At 38.0% G+C, this 22,046-nt stretch overlaps 1 protein-coding gene across 2 annotated transcripts in view; it reads right to left on the bottom strand.

The window, feature by feature from the left end:
* Window positions 1-670: 670 nt before the first annotated feature.
* The window catches only part of CNOT6 (CCR4-NOT transcription complex subunit 6), a 72,592-nt gene continuing 51,216 nt past the window's right edge, over window positions 671-22,046 (bottom strand). Inside the window, exons 5-12 of one of the 2 annotated variants that reach the window (XM_084885253.1) lie at window positions 16,010-16,099; window positions 15,845-15,913; window positions 13,772-13,929; window positions 13,119-13,273; window positions 12,400-12,554; window positions 11,315-11,554; window positions 6,351-6,553; window positions 671-4,651 (exon numbers count right to left, since the gene is read on the bottom strand). In XM_084885253.1, coding sequence (XP_084741379.1) covers window positions 4,439-4,651; window positions 6,351-6,553; window positions 11,315-11,554; window positions 12,400-12,554; window positions 13,119-13,273; window positions 13,772-13,929; window positions 15,845-15,913; window positions 16,010-16,099 — 1,283 coding nt within the window. In that variant the 3' untranslated portion in view covers window positions 671-4,438. Of the gene's footprint in view, window positions 4,652-6,350; window positions 6,554-11,314; window positions 11,555-12,399; window positions 12,555-13,118; window positions 13,274-13,771; window positions 13,930-15,844; window positions 15,914-15,994; window positions 16,100-22,046 lie in introns of both variants that reach the window. The other variant, XM_084885252.1, reaches the window with a different exon arrangement.

The raw sequence follows: 22,046 nt of genomic DNA, 5'->3' as shown, positions 1-22,046 counted from the left end.
TTTTAGAGTTATAAGAAGAAATATGGTAAAATTATATATTAAAATATAGGTAGAAAAATCCTATTTTAAAAAGTGGACATCTCAGCAAAACATTTTTATCTAAATTGTCTCCTGATTTTAAATGATTTTTCCAATATCTACATAAAAATTTACATTTATTTGTTATAGAAATAGTTTCTAAAAAGTAAATGTAGATAACGTCCTGAAGACTTGGGAAGTCATTCATTTAAAAAGTTTATATACAACAAACCATACATGCAACATTTAATGTAATTAGTACAATCCCACCAATACAATGTTTGCTGCTATATTTAAAAATATTTATTTAAAATATGTCAATATCCTTCCAAAAGATGGAAGACATCCTAAGTCATTATGAGGTATATGGTAACAACAATCCGCAATGCAAAAGATCATTAGTTGCCTAAATATAAAACTGAACTTTGGCAAAGATATGAGTTTTAATGGAATGATACAGCCTTTAAAGAAATCCTTAAGTTTATACCATTTCTACAGAATCATGGTCTGTCCCCGAATCACTCTTCCCTTTCAACGGGCGAGTTATAACCCTTCCCCAGATTACTCAGAATTTTAAATATGTGGCCAGCTGATTAACATTTATTTTCTCAAACCTCAGTACTACAGCTATACAAATTACACTTTTAAAATATTTGAAACAAATATTGAATTTATTGGTCGGCTATGAGTAGGAAAATACATTGGTAAAGAAAAGAGACCCTGTATATAAATATAATACTAGCTAGTTACAATTTGACCAAGAAGGTTCCACTGAAAATAACAGTAAAAGCCCTGGTTACCTCTGGTCCATAGGTACATATTCAGTTTCCCATTACCCTTATCAAAGAGCTGCCTAGGCAAACATTCTTTGAGCTTAGTGCAGATCATGTGCTGGGTTCTGTTACATGAATGGTGAATAAACCTAAGTTAGCCCAGTGCATCACACAATATAATGTACTGTGAATAAAAACTAGATACTCCATTTTAGATACTTCAACATGCCAGCTATGTAAAGTGAACGTCCTGAGGAACAATCTGAGTGAGAGAAACATTTGCTGAAAGAGTTCTTAGTTATCTGCAGCGCCTGTTCTGCGCATTCAGACGGTCATTAAGGAACTGTAATCCTTTTGCCTAGGTTGGCTTTGTCTTTATTTGTCATGACCCCAAAACCTTAAAAATCACTATGGAAACAAATCCTATGACGTTAACTAGTAAAAAATGGAATATTAAAACTGGTATTACTACTGAACACCTGCATATTGGAAGAGCTTTGATATTTTAATTTCAACATTTAGAAGTGCATTCCACCCTATTAATAATGTCCTTAGGTTTCAAAGTGCTAACTCAAAAGAAGTTTTCCTAGCTGTCATTAAATCAGGTAAAAATAAAAACACATTTCTTGGGAGACGTTCCTTGACTATCTTCTAGGATGATTAAAATTGCAAGCAACATTTCATATCTACAACTTTAGTTTAAATTATGCCATAAATTAATTTTAATGAACATAATTTAAATTCTCAAAGCATAAATAATTACCACAACAAGGAATCGAATGCCTCCAAGTTTCTGATCGTTAAAACAGAAAACATAGCCCAAGTTTTCTGTAAAACATTCATAACATGGATATATCCAGCAAGAACAATGAAATTACATTATGGCAACACATTTAATGTATTTGTTACAGAATTTCTGGGAAAAAAATCTATACTGTGAAAACATATTAGTTTTTATTGCATTTTAGAGAGTATAGATTGAAAATTACTCAGGACACAGAAATATTTAAAACACAAAACCTTGCTTAACAAAAGTATCACAGTCTATTTTGGTGTGACTGCTGATTCCCTACAGATTCAAAATATTTCTTTTTCTTTTGAAGGTTATAGTTGTAAGTCTACACTCTTGGATCAATTCATCACTATCTCAATAAGGTGGAGAAGCTGTTCAAACTGACCGTACAGAATGCAGAATGCCTAGAAGAGGCAAGGACAAATATTTTCAAGACATAACAGGCCACTGTATCAACAATGTTAATACTATCCTGCCCCCCCAGTTCAAATATATTATAACAATAACAAATACAGATGAAGACATTTTCTTTATAAAGCTCAAACCTTTAGCTTCTAACAAGTGCACTCTAGTTCTCTAGTCCCAGCATCCATGAAAAGAATACATCCTCCATCAACAAATACAGAATGAGTAAGTGCCACTCCCCTCCTGTTCCATAAAGCCCTCTGGGCCTGCTGTTACATAAGGTAGGCCAGAGGAAAAGAAGTTTCCTTTGTTTCGTCGGTCCAACCAGCTCCAGATCGTCTTCTCTGGAGACTGTCATGATGCACATTACCAACACAGTGTTTAGGAAAAACGAGTAAACACACCTTTATTCACACTTTACCAAAAAAAAAAAAAAAATTAAACCAACCCCCCATAAAAAGTTATGCATTGGTTCTACATCAATAATACCAATTTTTCAATGTACTGATTATAAACTGAATGTGTTTGGTGTCAGCACAACTTAAACAAAAAGCAAAAAATAAAAATAAAAATAAAAATAAACCCATCACAACAAAATCTTTAAAAAACCTCACTGAAGAAACTAGGTCCCAGACAAAAATTCAAGATCAACAACTTTTGGAGAATTTTTTTCTAAAAGAAAAAAAAATTATTTAAGCAGTATGTAAAGTTTCTCTTAAAAACAGAATAAGCACATTTATGTGCTGAACATTTTTTCATAAAATTCTGTTATCATAAAAAATGATTCATTCTCTGTGTAAAAATTGTTATCATTTAACCATTTTTCACCCTAATGCTCACATGGTATTCTTTTCCTCCCTTGCTTGCAGTTGAAACAAAAGTAGTTGGACCAAGTTCCCTCTGAATTAATTTTAGTTTTGAGATAATAAATGAGACCAAAATACATATGAGTTAACTTTGTAAAGTTAAAGCTGGTTTTAATTTCTAATCTACTAATGGCACTATGGGCAAATATACAGGGTATAATATAACTTTTATCTTGGTTGACATATTAAAATAGCTTAGTCACTTCAAAAATGATCTGAAGAATTGCCTTAAGGACCTGTTTTGAAAACACATCTCATTTATAACTGTTTCATAAACGAAAAATTACAAAAAAAAAAAAAAAAAAAAAATAAGGAATGATTTTTTAAAAGAAAAACATGGAGACTAAGGAATACGTGGAAAACAAAAGACTTCACATGATAACAGTATTCTGGGTGACAGCACTGTGAATGACACCAAGAAGCAGTGCGTGGGTTTAGTGAGCAAACACCCAGGGATTCACCCTAAGTCCAAAATGTGATCTTCAATGCTTTGCAATGGGAAAAAAGTCACAGCTCATACAAAAGCATTTCCATGAAATCCTCACAAATGTTCAACAGTATTTAAAAACTATAAAAGAAGATGCACAGATTTTCTCTGCATGCACAGGCAGTGTTTGGTGAGAACAATTTAGGCAGGCACAGTGGAGATAGACAGGTTTCTCAAAAATGAGTTAAAAAGCTGTACCTAAGCAGCTGTAATTTTTTAACTTAAAAAAAGTTAAAGATTAAAAAATATCAGAATGTACATATATCATTATATTCAGTCCATAAATGCCTACAGATCATCACTGCTCAGCTTCTGTGTCCTGGTAGATACAGTTTTTGTAAAAACCCAGAATTCATGAAAAAATGTCCTACGATTTAAATAGGTTTAAAGAGTAAGTTTCTCCATTTAATAACAAAGTAGCACAAAACAGCCAAGGAAACCCAACAGTGCAACTCCTCAGCAGAGAAAGTCTGTTGCAGCTTCTTTTACAAGGTGGCCTTAAATTTAACACATGAAACCGGTGTAAAAAACACACACAAAACAAAACTTAGCCGTAATTTACAATACAATCATTTCCAAATCTGATTTTTTTAGTACAAAATTTCATAAATCAGGTCTTCTGTGGATCATTATACAATCATAAAGGCTAAATTCAAATTCTGTATTTTACAAATATGTCTGAAAAAGAAGGGAGTAAAGTATGGAAGAATGGTCTCTGGATGTTATTACTGGCCTCAAAAAAGTAGTACTATAGATTTCTGTGCAAAGAGAATATGCTGTTCAAACATTTTCCTATTTCAAGGCATGAAAATACTATATTAGATAGAAGAAACAGGAAAATTACTGGTAACAAATTACAGATAGGTGCAAACACACCAACCCCTGTCCAACAGTATATAAAGCATATTGGGCTCAGAATTTGTCTGTTGCTAGCACCTGGCTTTCACACTATATCCCTATCAAATAATCAGACTGAAAACTCAAATCATCACTAAGAAAAAAAAATCCCTAATGGCCATATCTCACTCCCCTAAATTCAGATTTTTTTTTTATAAGTTTACAAATGAAATTGAGGTCGTCTTCTGAAGGTACTTGACTACCTCCTGCCAGGAAGGTGAACGCCGTTAACTTGGGGCAGGAATGGCAGTAAGAGCTCCAGTTGTGCAAAAAGTGAGAAGTGGTCGGAGGGGATAAGTGGGTGTGGGCAGCCGCTGATATTATTCTCAACTAGCCAATGGTGGTCCAGAGGTCCCAGGATGCCCAAGGTGTTCAGCTGAGGCTTAGAATAGAAGATGTAGTCAATTATACCCTGAAAATCAGAAGGAAATAATAATAAAAAAACCCCACAGGAGACAACAATGAAATACCGAAAGCTCTCACGACATACCCCTTCAGGCATGTTTCGCAAAAACTTCATTAGCAGTGGGAAGAGGCAGTACCACCTGGGCCAAATGGTCCCCCAATGCCAAACCTTGAAGAATGAAAGACTGTTTAAGCATTTCAACCATTCATTTTCCTATTTGGATCCTTTCAGAATTTTTAATAAGACATAAAGGATCTTTCGTGATAGGCCTCTGCTTCTCTTTCCTTACTACCCCTTTGCCATACTAGCCTCTTTAAATAGTACCTCCCACCACTCCGATTCTCTTCCCATGCTAATGTGTACCCTACTACTTACTTACTTATGTGGCTGAGACCAGCCTGTCCCTGCCCTACATGTCCTCAGCAGCTCCAAGCACACAGCCAAGCACCTCTCGACTTTTCCTGTCCTCCATGTAACTTCACATGCTCCTCTACATGTTCTTGGCCAAAAGTATTAAACATATTCAAAGGTCTCCTTCCTATCTCTACATCACTAGCAGAAGAAGAAAAACAAATCCCTAATCTCTCCCACCTTTGAGTTATCACCCGTACTTCTTCCATCAGGCTGTCTGAAGTAAATCTCCAGGCTAGTTTTTACTATCTTACCATCAGTTCCTGCCCACCGCTCCCCGAAACATCTCTCGCCAGCATTTCTGAAGCTCACCCTTCACTACTGCTTCCTAGAAAGGCCTATTTCCTTGGCAGACAAGCGGCTGCCGTCCTGGTTCCCCCTGTATGGCTTTTGCCATTTTCATGTCAGTTTTCCTGGAGTCTACTCTAATCTCTCTTCAACTCCACACACTCCTGTTACCAGGACTACATAATAACCTACAGTTCCAAAGTCAAATAAAAAACTATCATGGCTTTCAACAGTTTCTTTAAAGAGTCTAAAGAGCCCTCCCCACCAAAATTAAGAACCAGTTAACACTAGTATTTGCACTCTAATAAATAATCCAACCTGAACGATTCGTGTTCCATCAGGTTAGAAATGGAAGACTAGGATACAAGAAAGCAGAAATGCAAAAGGAGGCTAGAAAGGACAGCTGAACACAAACCCTAAATAACCACTGATACTAGAAGTAAAGAGAATCACTAAAGAAAGTCTCTACACTGTAAGCTGTCGACTATAAGGCATACAAATATATTCTAGCAACTTAAAAATGACCAACAATAAACTACATGTTAGTACTCAAGGAGTAGGTTTCAGTTTAATTAACATGGAGACGGAACAGCTCATCCCAACTGACACCAAACTAGATACAGTAAGTCCTTATTCAATGTCTAGATAGGTTCTGCAACTTTAAGCAAAACAACGTATAATGAACTGAATTTTACCAGAGTCTAGTTGATATAAACAAGAGTTAAGTTCCCATGGCATCTCATCAACATTATAATGAAATGATGTTGAAAAAAAAAATGACCTCATCTGAGGGCCTATGGTATGGCAAATCCACCTTTTATTGAGTCGATAAAAAACATAATTGACCCCAAAAATGAAATGATTCTAAGTTATCTAGAATATTCCTATAAACCAACTCAAGATTGCCTAATCTGAACACATACTCACATTTTAAAGACTTGACAAAGTAATAAGACTCTCCTTTAAAAAATGAAGTTTTTACAAGTTTACTAATTCCAAAACTCACCTTGAAATCAAACGTGTAATTTGTGTAAGGCATCAGGCCAGTCTCATAGGCACTCTTCAACGTGAAACCATGAGTGATCCTCCCGTTGGTGGTCCCATTTTTCCCATTACAGCTAAAGTTCGTAAGACTTTCATTGTATCTCAGCTCCTTAAAGTCTTTATGGTTTGTTTCTACTCCACCAGTGCTCAAATATTCTACAACACCTAGAATGAAAATAAATGGACTTTTTACAAGATCAAGTATAACATATGCTGCATAAAACACAACTAAAAAGATAATTCAATTGTAAGTAGTTTTATATTATACTTTCTAAAATCTGAGTTTTAAAATGGAGTTTTAACCCCCTGGCAATGGGCAAAGCAGATGTACAGTCCTTAGTTTATCCTAGCTGATGCCTGTGTCGGTGGCCAGAGATGTTTCATGTCTGAGGCACATAAAAAAAAAAAAAAAAAAAAAAATAAATAAATAAATAAATAAATGGATTTTTACATTTGCCAGATCTTGTCTAAATCCATTTGTACATGCCCCGATCAATTATTCTCTTTCATTTATATTTCTCTCTCTCCTTCTCCCTTCCTCTCTGAAATGAATAAAAATATTTTTAAAAATCCATTTGTACATGGCTTTAATTATAGTATACCGAATATTTTATACTTCACTTTACCGTTTTACATGAACTATGTGTAGTCTCAAATACCTTTAAATATATATATATTTATTGATTTCAGAGAGGAAGGGAGAGGGAGAGAAACATCAGTGATGAGAGAGAATCATTGATCCGTTGCCTCCTGCCTGCCCTATAATGGGGATCAATCCCACAACCCGGGCATATGCCCTGACTGGGAATCAAACCATGGCCTCCTGGTTCATACAAACCACTGAGCACACTGAACCACTTTTTTCATTATTATTTTTAAAATATATATATTTTTATTGATTTCAGAGAAGAAGGGAGAGGAAGGGAGAGATAGAAACATCAATGAGAGGGAGTCATTGATTGGCTGCCTCCTGTAGGTTGGACCGAGGTCACAACCCAGGCATGTGTCCTTGACTGGATTTGAACCTGGGGCCCTTTGCTCCACAGGCCGATGCTCTATCCACTGAGCCAAACCAGCCAGGGCTATTTTTTTTTTTTTTTTTTTTTACATGGTTGTACAATACAACAGGCAGAGCTGGAGCATAACATCTGTTAAAACTAGTTTCCTTTCCTTTTTTAAAAACTCAGCCTGTTTCTACTTTTTAAAAAGAATTAACCCCATAATCAACATCTTAGTATGTAGGTTTTATTAGCCTAAATTATTTACTTGGTATAAAATAGCAAGATTAGAATTCATTGTCCTATTATATATAGTGGCAACTATGAAAGAGAATACCACCAGTTAGTTACAAAGCAAGTTTACCATCCCTGGACTCTATTTCTCCAATTTCCAAAGCACAAGATGAGCTCTACAAACATATATTTTAGTTTCCATTTAATTGGCAAGGTTGGCCCAGTTGGAGTGGCTCAGTGGTTGAGCATCTACCTATCTATGAACCAGGAGGTCATGGCTTGATTCCAGGTCAGGGCAAATGCCCAGGTTACAAGCTCAATCCTCAGCCCAGTAAGGGGCGTGCAAGAGGCAGCCAATCAATGATTCTCTCTCTTCACTGATATTTCTCTTTCTCTCTCTACCCACCCTTCCTATAAAATATTTAAAATCAATAGGGTAGTATTCATATTCCCTTTTAAATTTATTTATTAAATATATTTTTATGGATTTCAGAGAGGAAGGAAGAGGGAGAGAGAAACATCAATGATGAGAATCATTGATCAGCTGCCTCCTGCATGCCCCCACTAGGGATTGAGCCTGTAACCTGGGCATGTGCTCTTGACAAGAATCAAACCTGGGACCCTTCAGTCTGCAGGCTGATGCTCTACCCACTGAGCCAAATCAGTTAGGGCTAAAAATATATATTTTTAAAAATTTAGCAAGTTTGGACATTTTCCCTGTGTTTGTTATTAAAATACTGTTTTTTGTTTTAATCGTTGACACTATTACATGTGTCCCCCATTTCTACCCACCTTTGTCTCTCCCCTTTTTGCCCCCCTTCCATTAGCCTTCATCATGTTGTTGTCTGTGTCAGTGTCTATGTATGCATATATGTTCTTAGATTAATTTCTTCCAGTCCCCACCCTCCCCTCCACTTTGAGATCTGCCAGTCTGTTCCATGCTTCCATGCCGATGATCCTACTTTGTTCGTCAGTTTATTTTGTTCATTATTTTCCACATATAATTGAGATCATATGTTATTTGTCTGACTGGCTTATTTTGCTTAGCATAATATTCTCCAGTTTCATATGCTGCATAAAGGTTTTGTTTCTTCTTCTTCTCTCTTTTTTAAAGCCACATGGCACTCCATAGTGTAAGCGTACCACACCTCTTTTATCCATTCATCCACTGATGGCACCTGGGTTGTTTCCAGATCTTGTCTATTATAAAGAACACTGCTATGAACACAGGGGTGCATATACCCTTTCTGACTGGTGTTGCTGGTTTCTTAGGATATATTCCTAGAAGTGGGATGGCTGGGTCAAAGGCAGCTCCATTGTTAATTTTCTGAGGAACTCGACTGTTCTCCACAGTGGCTGCACCAGTCTGCATTCCCACCAGCAGTGTGCTTGGGTTCCCTTTTCTCCACATACTCACCAACACTTGCTGTTTGTTGATTTTCGGATGGGAGCCATTCTGGCAGGTGTGAGGTGATGTTGCATTATAGTTTTAATTTGCAACTCTCTGGTGATTAATGACTTTGAACATTTTTTCATATGTATATTGGCCATTTGTTTATCCTTTTTGGAGACATGCCTATTTGGGTCCTTTGCCTAGTTTTCAATTGGAAAATTACTATGTTTTAAACACTGAAATGGGCTTTTGAATCTGAATGATTTGGCAAGTCTCTCTTTGCCCCTAGGATACTTTGCAGCTAAACAGGGGGTGGGAGGCATGTTAAGAGAAATTGCCAGGGGATAATTCTCAATTTCTTCAGTCCTAGTAATGCCCAGATAGCTTGATGAGATAGACTAAATAATTATGGATCTTAGATACAAGGAGTTGAAATACAAAACAAACAAACAACAAAACAAAAACAAAACATTGGTTCGTGAGCTTACTTCGTTCCAGAAGGCTATTTGAAAACGGAATCACTTTTTCCCATTAGAAATAATGTAAACTGAAGACATCTGTTTCAGACCCTCAAATGATTCAGTTTTAACCTTTCTTATGTAAAGTACATGTCTAATCTATAAACAAACACTTCTTTCTTAAATTTATCAAACCACCCACTACTAGCCTTAAAGGAATCACTTTTAGCACTCATTCCAGGGGTGTCTTTTGATAGGTCAGGTCAGCATAAAGCATCTTTGCTTGTTCATGTAGCATAGTCTGCAAAATGCTGTCACTGACTGCTTGTTTATCCGAATCAACAACAGATTCTCTATATCTCTTCAATGGCCTGTGATCATTGCTCTTTCAATGATCTTAGCAACATTAGCACTCTTGACAGCGTCTTTATGTTTTAAAGCATTCTCTCCTTTGTTGCCAGAGAGAGCTTTTTGTCATTTTGAGGTATCAGCTTGAAGGGTTGGATCTAAAACCCAAAAAAAGAAACATTTTTTCCTGTGAGTAACTTGGTGGAGATGGGGGATGTTTAAGAAATTAGGCTTGACTGTACTTAGAATTGATATTATAAGGGTTACTAAAGGCCCGGTGGGGTCCCTCAGCCCTGCCTGCGCCCTCTCTCAGTTCTGGATCCCTCGGGGCAGTGGTCGGCACACTGCAGCTTGAGAGCCTCATGCGGCTCTTTGGCTCCTTGAGTGTGGCTCTTCCACAAAATACCACATGCGGGCGCATACAGTGTGACTAAAACTTTGGGGCCCATGTGCAGAAGTCGGTTTTCAGCTCTCAAAAGAAATTTCAATCATCGTGCTGTTGATATTTGGCTCTGCTAAGAGTTTGCTGACCACTGCCTTGGGGGATGTCCGCCTAAGCAGAGGAGCAGGCCTAACCCGGCATCCTTAGTGGGGCCATGGAGGTGGGAAAGGCTCCTGCCACTGCTGCTGGGCTCGCCATCCATGAGCCCAGCATCCGGCTGAGCAGCACTCCCCCTGTGGGAGCACACTAACGATCAAGGGGCAGCTCCTACGTTGAGTGCTGCCCCCTGGTGGTCAGTCCACATCATAGCAACAGGTTGTTCTGCTATTCGGTCGATTTGCATATCAATATTAGCCTTTTATTATATAGGATGGTTCATTCACTGTACCATCTATGGAAAAGTTTTAAGAATATGGCTTTCTGTAATCTACTTTGTGATAAAAATAAAAATTCCTATTCTTTTTTGTTAAAATCACTTGCCTGATCTGTGTAAATAATTTCAATTTCCACCTGCAGTGGATTTTTTAAATCAAGCCCACCAAAATTTGAGATCCTGAATTATATGATCAAATTTAAACTGGATCATATTACATGTTGGAATCCCAAAGAGGCTGTCTTAAAACCCTTTCAGCCTGGATTATACACAGGGATAGGCAAAAGTAGGGCTACAACTGTGAGTACACAAAACACAGAGCTTATTCTTGTATTATTTATTAATTATTGTATGATTTTCCATATAAACAACTGTAACCCCACTTTTGCCAACACTTTTATATACTGGGGATATTAAAACAAAATGACATGTTCTTTAATGAGTTATTTCAAGTTATTATCTATGTGTTTATCAAAGATGATTAATGTCCTTCCTCTTGAGGTTTCATACTATTTCATTTTCAAAATGGTCCCCCTATTCCAAAAAAATTTTGAACTTGATTCACAGCTGCCACTACAAACTTAATTTGTTTGCACTAAATTTGGAATTATCAGAAATAATACATTATAAAAACATTTAAGTCAAAAAGCATTCTACACAGACGAACATTCTTTTCTTACCAGAGTCCGGCAAAGAATTAAGATCTGCACACAACACCAGTGGAATATTCCCCAGTTCTCCTAATGCGCTCGAGTGGAGGCTTCGTGAGGCTTCATCAATAATGTTCTTCACTTCTGAGAGAAACATCATTGTCTGAACTAACTTCACATCCGAGTACTCAGGGTCCCAATGCATATGAGCATTAGCCACGAGAAGAAGTTGTTTTTCTGTTCCAAGATGTGGCTTTCCTGCTGTGTTCGCTAAAAAGAAAACAGAACCCCTCTATTAACCCAAATATCCTTACAGGGTCTGAATGCAAGTAATATCTCAGAGTCTTAAGGACTCTAAAACTGACAGAATAAATCTCTCACATAATGACTTAATCTAGCCTACAACAAACCTGAGAAATAGCCATTTAGACCTCAGGTTGTGTACTTCTAACATAGGGTATTCATTTCTTGAACAAAAACAGCCCATTCTATTTGGAACAGCGTGGTTTTTAAGTAGGTGTATCTCCTTGAAACTTCTGGTCTTAATTCAGATGTATTAAATCAAGCCTCATACAATTAAATCTACTCTTTTCTTAAGCTGTATTTAAGACGGTCACTAAGTTCCATCTTTCTATCCTTCAATTTACATAACTGCAGTTCCAACTGTTCCTATGACAGAAATTTCAGTTCTCAGCATGATGGCCACTGTTATTTGAAATAAGTGGCTGATTTCTCCAAAACATGAGACCTTTAAAAAAATGATTACAAGTGGGTCAGGAAGAGAATTTTGCTTACACAATATCCTTGCTGCCAAGAAATTACAGAAGTGCATGGAGTTCTCTCTAAGGAATTATTTTAACTAATTATTACTTCAACCTTTCTTTTATGTGAAAAATTCTTGGAGATTTATGCATTTCAAGGTTTGAAATACTTGGCTTGGCAATGCTCTCTCACCTTAAGCTTTTTGGTAGAGAAAACGAGATATGATAATTTAGAAACCATTTAAATTCTCACTGAGTTTCTTCAGGTGTTAAACAAGACTATTATTACATAACAAGTTTTTTTCCTATTAAATTTTGGAGGTCAATTTTACAGGAAGTGAAGAGGTCACTCACATGACTTTTCAATCAATTCCTTTCGAAGTTCTAGTAGTACTGCAACTCCAATGTTATCTTTTGTCATAACTCTGTTCAGCATAGCTTCAGACCCTTCTGAATTTGCCATTGCTAGCTGATTAAATTCAACAGTGTGTTTCTGAACCAAAGTAAATCTAAAACAAAAACAAACACACAAACACATAAAAATGGGAATATAAGGATATTAGCTTTGTGGGAATTGCTGTTTTTTCAAACTTCCTTAGATATGATGGCATGTAAATTACATAATGGAAATCCTCCACATTTACCACCAAGCTTCCCACACCCGTTTAAAGTTGTTCTCAATCGGTTACTGATAACATCTTGATTTTAACCTTTACAACTTAGGATAATCTTCTGTTTGTGTTGGATTATTCCATCTTGTAATTTTTAAATATTGTTTTCCAAATTATAGGTTTAAGAATCCTGCAGGGAATGTTAATTGCAAGGTGTTTCAATTAACAATTGGAGTTAAACCCTACTAAACACCTGAAGAAACAGCAGCACTTTCAACATATCTTTAAAACAAGTTTATTTCTAATTATTCAAAATAAAATAAAACCCTCTAAAGTAAAAAGTACTATTTTCTTAAGTATAATAGAATGCTTCATTCTTTCATTTGCCAAATAATTTCTATACTCGTGGTCCCCACCCTGCAAAGAGAGACAATTTTCTTTGTTAAAAATAAGATGACTTACTTTTCTGTCTTGAAAAATATTGCACAGCCATCAACATGCTTTCTTTCTTGTTCTGACATTGTCCTAGCTCTAGATTTAGGACTAAAGAATCCATTATAGCCACGTTCTTTCAGTTCTACCAGAAAAAAACTGTAATACTGTTCTGTTTCAACCTCCTGAAAAATTGCAAACAGCAAAGTTATTCATAAGACAAAATCAATCACATACATTAACTTTAGATATACATATATATGTAGTCTGAGAGCTTAAAATCACTTCAAAATACTGATCTAGTAGAAAGTGACGCCCAGAGTCGGATACGTTTTGAGAGACGGCCTGAGAACCTAAGTTACTGTGCATCCACGTTGAATGCTCTTTCCGCTCTGCCCGAATCTATCATTACCAGTGGTAAAACAAAATCATACCTGACAATACCATAATTTCAGTAACACTGCCACTCAATTAAAAAAAACAGTGTGCACGGGGCCTTACAAAGGGAAAGGCGGGTATTTAGGCGGTCATAGTAAATGCTTAAACCCAGCTTAACCCATTTGCTTAATTTGGCAGCACAGTGCTACAGAACAAAACAGGCAGTGAATTCTTCCAGGATTCACTAAAAACAGAAAAAGCCACTATTTTAAGAATTGTTAAAGTTGTGACTTCTGATGACTTACCTGAAGACTTATGATATCAGCACTGCAGCTCAGGATTTCTTGAATAATGGCCTTTTTCCTGTAATCCCAATTTAGTGCCCATGATGGACAGTAGCCATATAACTGCCGGGTCGCATATTTATCACAAAGAACATTATAGCACATGACAGAAAACAAGGCTGTAGGAAAGATAACTTTACTTATTCAACACGTGGCAGAAATAAAGCACACAGTTATTTTCAATAGTCTTCACTTAAATGTTGTTTGACTTTATTGATTCCATATATTCAATAAAGTCAAATAATGAGGAAGGACATACTATACATGAACAAACTATGAAATGACTGTATTACCTGCCACAGAGGTATGAACAAAAGGTTCCTAAGGTAACATTAAAATCTCGAGCTCTCAGCCTCTAAGACCAGGTTCCTCATTTTTGTGCTCCTTCTATTATTGTAAAATGTGGAGATCTGACAGTTATTTTTTTTAATAGACATGTCTAGTTTTCTTCTATAGAGAAATGATTATTAATCCACAGAGGAGCCGAAACCGGTTTGGCTCAGTGGAAGAGCGTTGGTCTGCGGACTGAAGGGTCCCGGGTTCGATTCCGGTCAAGAGCATGTAGTTGGTTGCGGGCACATCCCCAGTAGGGGATGTGCAAGAGGCAGCCAGTCAATGTTTCTCTCTCACCAACGTTTCTAGCTCTCTATCTCTCTCCCTTCCTCTCTGTAAAAAAATCAATAAAATATTGCCGGGACTGGTTTGGCTCAATGGATAGAGCATCAGCTTGGGGACTGAAGGGCCCCGGGTTCGATTCTGGTCAAGGGCATGTACCTTGGTTGCGGGCATATCCCCAGTAGGGGGTGTGCAAGTGGCAGCTGATCGATGACTCTCTCTCATTGATGTTTCTAACTCTCTATCTCTCTCCCTCTCTGTACAAAAATCAATAAAATATATTTTTTAAAAATCAATAAAATATATTAAAAAAAGAATGGTTTTAATCCACAGGGGAAAGAAATATCACAGACCAAATCTTGTTACAAGTTCTCAAATTATTTTGTTTTTTAAAAATGTTTTTATTGAATTTTGGTGAGAGAGGAAGGGAGAGTGACAGACAGAAACATCGATGAGATAGAAACATCATCGACTGGCTGCCCCCTGCCCACCCCCCACTGGGAATCGGGGAATCAAATCAGCGACCTCTTGGTTCATGGATCAATGCTCAAGCACTGAGCGATACTGGCTGGGCTCAAATTATTTTCATTCAATTTAAGTTAAAAGGAGATCAGAGTTCATTAATTCAATCCTCAAGTAAGTTGGCTATCTTTCAATTTTGAAGTATCAATTACATTTGGAACATACTAGGGTTTAGAAACTTCCAATATAAAAAGATTTTTGTATATTCATTATAACTGAATTTGATCAATACTTTATTAGCAGGGTTTCTTAACAGTAGCACTACTGACATTGAGTATAAATTCTGCATTGTGGGGGGCTGTGCACTGCAGGATATTTGTAGCATCTCTGAGATGCCAGTAGCACTTCACCAGTGTGACAACCAAAAAATGCTTCCGGCCGCGACCGGTTTGGCTCAATGGATAGAGCGTCGGCTTGGGGACTGAAGGGTCCCGGGTTCGATTCCGGTCAAGGGCATGTACCTTGGTTGCGGGCATATCCCCAGTAGGGGGTGTGCAAGAGGCAGCTGATCGATGACTCTCTCTCATCGATGTTTCTAACTCTCTATCTCTCTCCCTTCCTCTCTGTACAAAATCAATAAAAAATATATTTAAAAAAAAAAAAAAAATATATATATATATATATTAAAAAAAAAAAAAAAAAAAAAATGCTTCCGGATTTTGCCAAATGGGCCCTGGGGACTAAATCATCTCTGGCTGAGGAGCACTGCTGTATAGCATACTTTTTATTAAGGTGACAGAGAGGCCAGGTGAGCAAGAATTAAATCTTTATTATTAACACCCAAATCAGATTATCTATAAGCACTCTACTGTAACACTGCCCATAATCTACAGTTGCTGATTTGTTAGGTTTATAAATACCAAATAAAAATAAGTGTTAAAAAATAATGCTACCAACCAGTTGGTCTTGTTCTGTCTGGTTCTTGTAACATAATCCAAGATCTTGGAGGTGGTTGTTCTGTTGAAACTAGTTAAATATTAAACACAAAATTAAGCAATATTCTTATATGTCTTCCTAAAAAAATGGTTTAAATAAATGACCACTTACTTCTTTTTGCAGTACCTGCCAAATTATCAAGCAAGTAGTTAAGTAGCCTTTTTGTTCCATCTGGTTCCAGATAGAGGTTCAATATATCCAGGGTAAGTGGATTTCCTGGAAATATTTTTAAAATAGGTAAAATAAAATCAAGACAAGTACTAAAATATTTTAAAATGGAAAAACATACCTAAATTATCAGGTCATCTATAACAATGCATAGTTACTAGTAACAAACCAAACCAGGAAAAAATATTTATTTGTTTATTTAAAATATATTTTATTGATTTTTTACAGAGAGGAGGAGAGAGGGATAGAGAACTAGAAACATCGATGAGAGAGAAACATCGACCAGCTGCCTCTTGCACGCCCCCTCCTGGGGATGTGCCTGCAACCAATGTACATGCCCTTGACCGGAATCGAACCTGGGACCTTTCAGTCCGCAGACCGACGCTCTACCACTGAGCCAAACCGGCTTTGGCGGAAAAAATATTTTTGATTTGAAGAGTAGACATTATTTATACCATCTTCTACAGAGGTATCCAAAATTACTATTGTATTAATGGATTATGCCAATGTAGAAGATATCTCATAGTGCCTTGCCTTATCAACACTTTTCTGATGACCTGAAGCAAGTGAAAATGGATTGGGAAAGTGTGGAGAAGGACTGGGCAAGGGAAAATAATAGCCAATATAATAACAAGGAATTTCCTAAAAAACATATGTAGTCTGGCCCCTAAATTTAAAAAATTCTACCAAATAAAGTAACAAGACAAGACAGTCTTGGTTTAAGATTGTCACTAAAGAAGGGGGAAAAACCCAGTACTGTGAGCCATCCGTAAATCCAACATCCATTTCTTAAAGTGACACAAATGAAAACAAGACCAAGAGTCTCAGAGTATAAGAGTCTCAATCCTCTCAGAGGGACTTCTTATGCACATAGGAGGCTGGTAAACATTAGAACTATTTAAGATAAATGCCCTGCTCTTGAGATAGTAGAGTATCCCTCATAACAACCGAGTTATACCTATTATAGAAGTTCCCAAATTATTTTCAAAATTAGTTAACATAAAAGATCTCTGTAATTTTAAGATTCTAGGATTCTACAAATTATAAAAGTAAAATGTCCTATAAGTGTAGAGTATGTCTTTGCAGGAGGACAAGTTACGGCAGTATCATATGTGTACAGTTCTTGATAGCTACCAAAGCTCTGAAATTTTTATTTAGTCTCAATCTTCTGAGAGATAGTCATAACCTGAGAATTACTGTAACCTCTTGTTAAAGATAGCTTGAGAAAATGAAGTCTACTAACAACATCTCAGTACCAGGTAAGCAGTTTATTCTAACTACACAAAGAATAATGTTATCTTTTTACTACTTTCTAGTGCAAAATATTTAGAGGCAACCACTGACTACTTATAACTATGTGATCCTCCCTTATAATATCTTCCTTCATAAATTAAAAACCACCCCGCACAGCATCTATATATGACTCTAATAAACACAGATGAAGCCAAATGGTGTGTTTCCCCCAATGAATGCTTGCTTTTTGGAATTCATTTAAATTTCAAATTAACCTGCTCTTCATTGCCTGGAAAAGTAATACAGGGTGTCCCCCAAAAATGTATATACAATGTCTTCAGATTCTATTACATTTTGAAAATAAAATGTATGTTAATAAACACTGTCTTTATGTTATTCAAAGTGAGTATATATTTTGGAGGGACACTCTCTATATAAGGGTGGGCAAAAGTAGGTATAAGTTATAATACAAAAATCCTATCTAATAAAAAGAGTAATATGCAAATTAACCATCACTCTGCTACAAAGATAGCAACGCCCATAGCGCCAGCATCCCACTCCTAGGTCTCAGAGGGAGGAAGGCTGCAGACAGAACGCTGGGCTGATAGGCCAGGGGCGTGCTATCAGAAGCCCAGTAGACAGAAGACCAGCGGGTGCTGGGCGAGGGTGAGCTCTGAGCCCACACCGCGTGGCTTGGGACAAGCCCCCAGCCCAGCAGACGGAAGCCCAGTGGGTTTTGGGTGGGGGTGAACTCTGAGCCACTGCGGAGCGGCTTGGGACATGCCAAGCGGACAGATTCTGAGCTGGGGGCTGCTCAGAGTCGCTGGGCGGCTTGGGACATGCCCCCGGCCCAGCAGACAGAAAGCGGGGCACTGGGGGCATGCTTCCAGCAGCTCCCCAGCAGTGTGGCTTGGGGCATGCCCCCAGCCCAGTGGACAGAAACTCTGCAGACACAATGCAGGAGGTCCTCTGTGCATGAGCTGCAGAGGAAACACCTTTTCTTTTCTTTTCTTAAATATATTTTATTGAGTTTTCACAGAAAGGTAGAGGGATAGAAAGCTAGAAACATTGATGAGAGAGAAACATCGATCAGATGCCTCCTGCACACCTCCTACTGGGGATGTGCCCATAACCAAGGTTTGAGCCCTCGACCGGAATCGAACCTGGGACCCTTCAGTCTGCAGGCCGATGCTCTATCCACTGAGCCAAATCGGTTAGGGTGGAAACCCCTTTTCTGAAGGCCCATTGGCTAAGCTCCCTGTAAGCTGCCTCTCACAGTGTTCTCGGTAACTTGAGTAATAAGAATGCAAGAAGGTGATTTAGGGTTTTTCCACCATACTCCGGGAGGAAAAGCTAAGGTCTGCTGCTGGATGGGCTAAGAAATTTCATATCCTGCCCTAGCTAGTTTAGCTCAGTGGACAGAGCCCCGGCCTGGCAATCTCAGGGTCTGGGTTTAATTCTGATCAAGGGCATGTACCTAGGTTGCAGGCTCCTCCCTAGCCAGGGCCCAGGTCAGGTCTCATGCAGGAGGCAACCAATCGAAGTGTCCCTCTCACATTGATGTTTCTCTCTGTCTTTCCCTCTCTTCCGAGTTCTCTAAAAATCAATGAAAACATATCCTCAGGTGAGGATAAAAAAGAAAAGAAAAAAAAAAAGTCTTATCCTATGAAAGACACATCTTGAAAGTGCCTAAAGAAAGTTGTCATTTTTTCATGGTGAAGGGACTGGAGTCTGTGTTAATGAAAACACCTTGGCGGCTGTGACAGTGGCAGCAGCAGTGGGGTGATGGGGCTGGTGCCTTCCCCTGATCAGCCTGGTCGCCTCCCACAGAGGAAGGCCAAACTGCAGCTTAGGTCCACTCCCCGTCAGTAGGTCACCTCCTGAGGGCTCTCAGTCTGTGAGAGGGGGCAGGATTGGCTGAGGGACCCCCCCACCAGTGCACGAATTTTGTGCACCGGGCCCCTAGTTAATAAATAATGCTATAAGAATAAACTATTTTGCATACTCACAACTGTAAACCTACTTTTGCCTACCCATATACACAGGGTAAAGTTAAGAACAACACAATTCTGAAATTAAAACATGTTCTTGACATGAATAAGAGATGTCGCTTCTGGAAAGTAGCCATACCTTTTCCTATTTATCCTGTTAAGCACAAATAAAATTCTTGTGTCTTATGTATAGATAAACATAAGACTGAAATGTGGTAAAAAGGCAGAACAGTAGAGAACCCGGTTCTAAGAAACATTTAGTGGTGAACTCCCTGGGTTTAATTTTTGCCCCATATATCCCAAACATGGAAGTGAGGAAGCAGGCAACACAGAAACACCATTGGGTACAGAAAAGAAAAAAATCCCAACAAAAGCCAAAGGACCAGGAAAAGACAGCCTAAAAGACAAAACCTTCAGATAATAACAGCTCTGCTTCTGCCAGACACCAAAGAGACTTGTGAGAAAGTGAAGAGGAGCCCTACCAAGTAGGTAGCTGGGACTGTTATCCCCTCTGGGTAGGAAGACTTCCTCCTCCTGGGTGTCAGCTCAACCCACAGTAAAGGGGCGGCTCTCCACACCCCTTCTGGGAATGTCAGAGGAGGCCAAGGAGAGTCGGGATTTTTATCACTGCCCAGCAGTAGTGAGATCACCTCGATGCAATAACCATGGAGACCACAGAAAGCCCAAACTGCCATCTCCATGTATGTGACCCTCAATAGAGACATGGGAAATCTGAACTACCTCCTTTGGCAGTAAGGAGATAGTGTCCCTGACTTTCCCTGCCAGTGCAGTGTTAGAGAAAGCCAGCAAAACCAGAAGATTTAAATTAACACAAAATACTATGAATATGTCCAGTTTCAAGTGAAAAATTACTCGTTATACCAAGAACCAGGAAGATTTCAAACTGAATGAAAAGGACAGATAAAAGATTCCAAAGATTCCAACTGTTATTAGAACAATCTGATAAAAACACAGCAAGCATGATAACTGTGCTTCAATGAGCAATTACAAACATGCCTGAGATAAATGAAAAAATATTCAGTAAAGAAAAAGAAAATTTTGACAAAACACACACAATGAAAATATTAAAATAAAAAAATAGAAAACAATTTGAATAAGAAAATATTAAAATAAAAAAATAGAAAACAATTTGATTTATTATCACAAACTACAGTGCCCAGAAGAAAGTGGCACAATATTTTTCAAATGCTAACCCCCCTCACAAAACTATCAACCTAGAATCCTATACCCAGTGAAAATAAACTTTAGAAATGAAGAAAAAAAATAAAAATAAAGGCATTCTCAGAAACTAAGAATCTGTTGCCAATAAATCTACCCTAAAAGAACCACTAATGGTATTTCTCTAAATAGAAAGGAAATGATAAAAGATGGAAGCTTAAAACATTAGGAAGGGGTTGGGAGAGGGAAGCTTTCCTTATCTTAAATTTTTAAAATCATCTTTGGTAGTTAAAACATTTTTGTAACACTGGTTTGTTTCTAAATGTATGTAGAGAAAACATTTAAGATAATTGTATCATAAATAGGGGTAAAATAGAAGGTCATAAACAAAGTTAAGGTTTCTATACTTCAAACTAGCAAAATGATAATACCAGCAGACTGTAATGACTTGTCCTATATACCGTGTTTCCCCCAAAATAAGACATCCTCCGAAAAAAGACCTACTTACAGGTTTCCTTCTGAGTGAAATATAAGGCATCCCACCGAAAATAAGGCCTATCTCCAGACTCTTGATATTGCAATAAACAAGCCATTCAAAGACAATTTGCGCATGGAAATTAATGACTACATTGAAAATAGAATGGAGAGAAATCAGCATGGAAACTTTGTGAAACCTACACTGCAAGAAGTTGTGACTTGGGTGAAGAATTCATGGGAGAAAATCACTGACAGTTGCATTGCAAATGCACTGCGAGCAGGCTACCTTGACAAGAAGTACTCATTTAAAGAGTGCTATTGCTAAACATGAGACATTTGGTCCACTGATTCTGAAAGAAATGGAGTCACAAGAAATTCACCAGGAAATTCAGGAATTGGATTGTTATGATGATGTTCCAGAAGATGATGACATGATTGTCATTGAATAAATGAGTAAATTCTTGATATTGTAGGATTCACAGTTTGTCTGGTTTGTGTTGACAACTACTGTACTACCGTATACAGGCAATAAATTTCCTTTATTTTCATTTAACAATAAATGTGTATCGTATTCTTCTTCATGGAAAAATAAGACATCCCCTGAAAATAAGAACTAGCGCATCTCTGGGAGCAAAAATTAATATAAGACACTGTCTTATTTTCGGGGAAACGGGGTAATAAAAGACTAATATGCAAATAGACCGAATGATGAAACAACCAAACAACCGGTTGCTATGACATGCGCTGACCACCGGGGGTGCATGTGGAACATGGTGGGTGTTGGTTGCAGCAGGATAGTGGAACAGGTGAGCGGGGGTGCCAGACCAAGGTGGGACGCCAGGTGCTGTCATGGGCACAAGGCTCTGGTGGTTACTGAAAATTCTTTGCTTCCATGCGCTGTGGTCCCGCTTGTACCGCTTGCACCCGCTGCCGGCCCCAATGTTTGGCATAGTCAGTGGATGTGTAGTGGTGGCTGCCGGCCCTGATAGCCTCTCAGAGCTCCTCCACCTTCCCCTGGTCCCGAAGGGCAACTGCTCGCACCCTCAGCCGGTGCTGGTTACGATTGCTTGGCTCCGTCAGTGGGTATGAGCAGCGATTGCCAGCCCTGCTCGCCC

The sequence above is a fragment of the Pipistrellus hanaki genome (genome assembly GCF_964339955.1).
Source record: "Pipistrellus hanaki genome assembly, chromosome: 5".
NCBI classification, from domain to species: Eukaryota; Metazoa; Chordata; class Mammalia; order Chiroptera; family Vespertilionidae; genus Pipistrellus; species Pipistrellus hanaki.
This window is presented reverse-complemented; position numbering and strand designations above follow the sequence as displayed.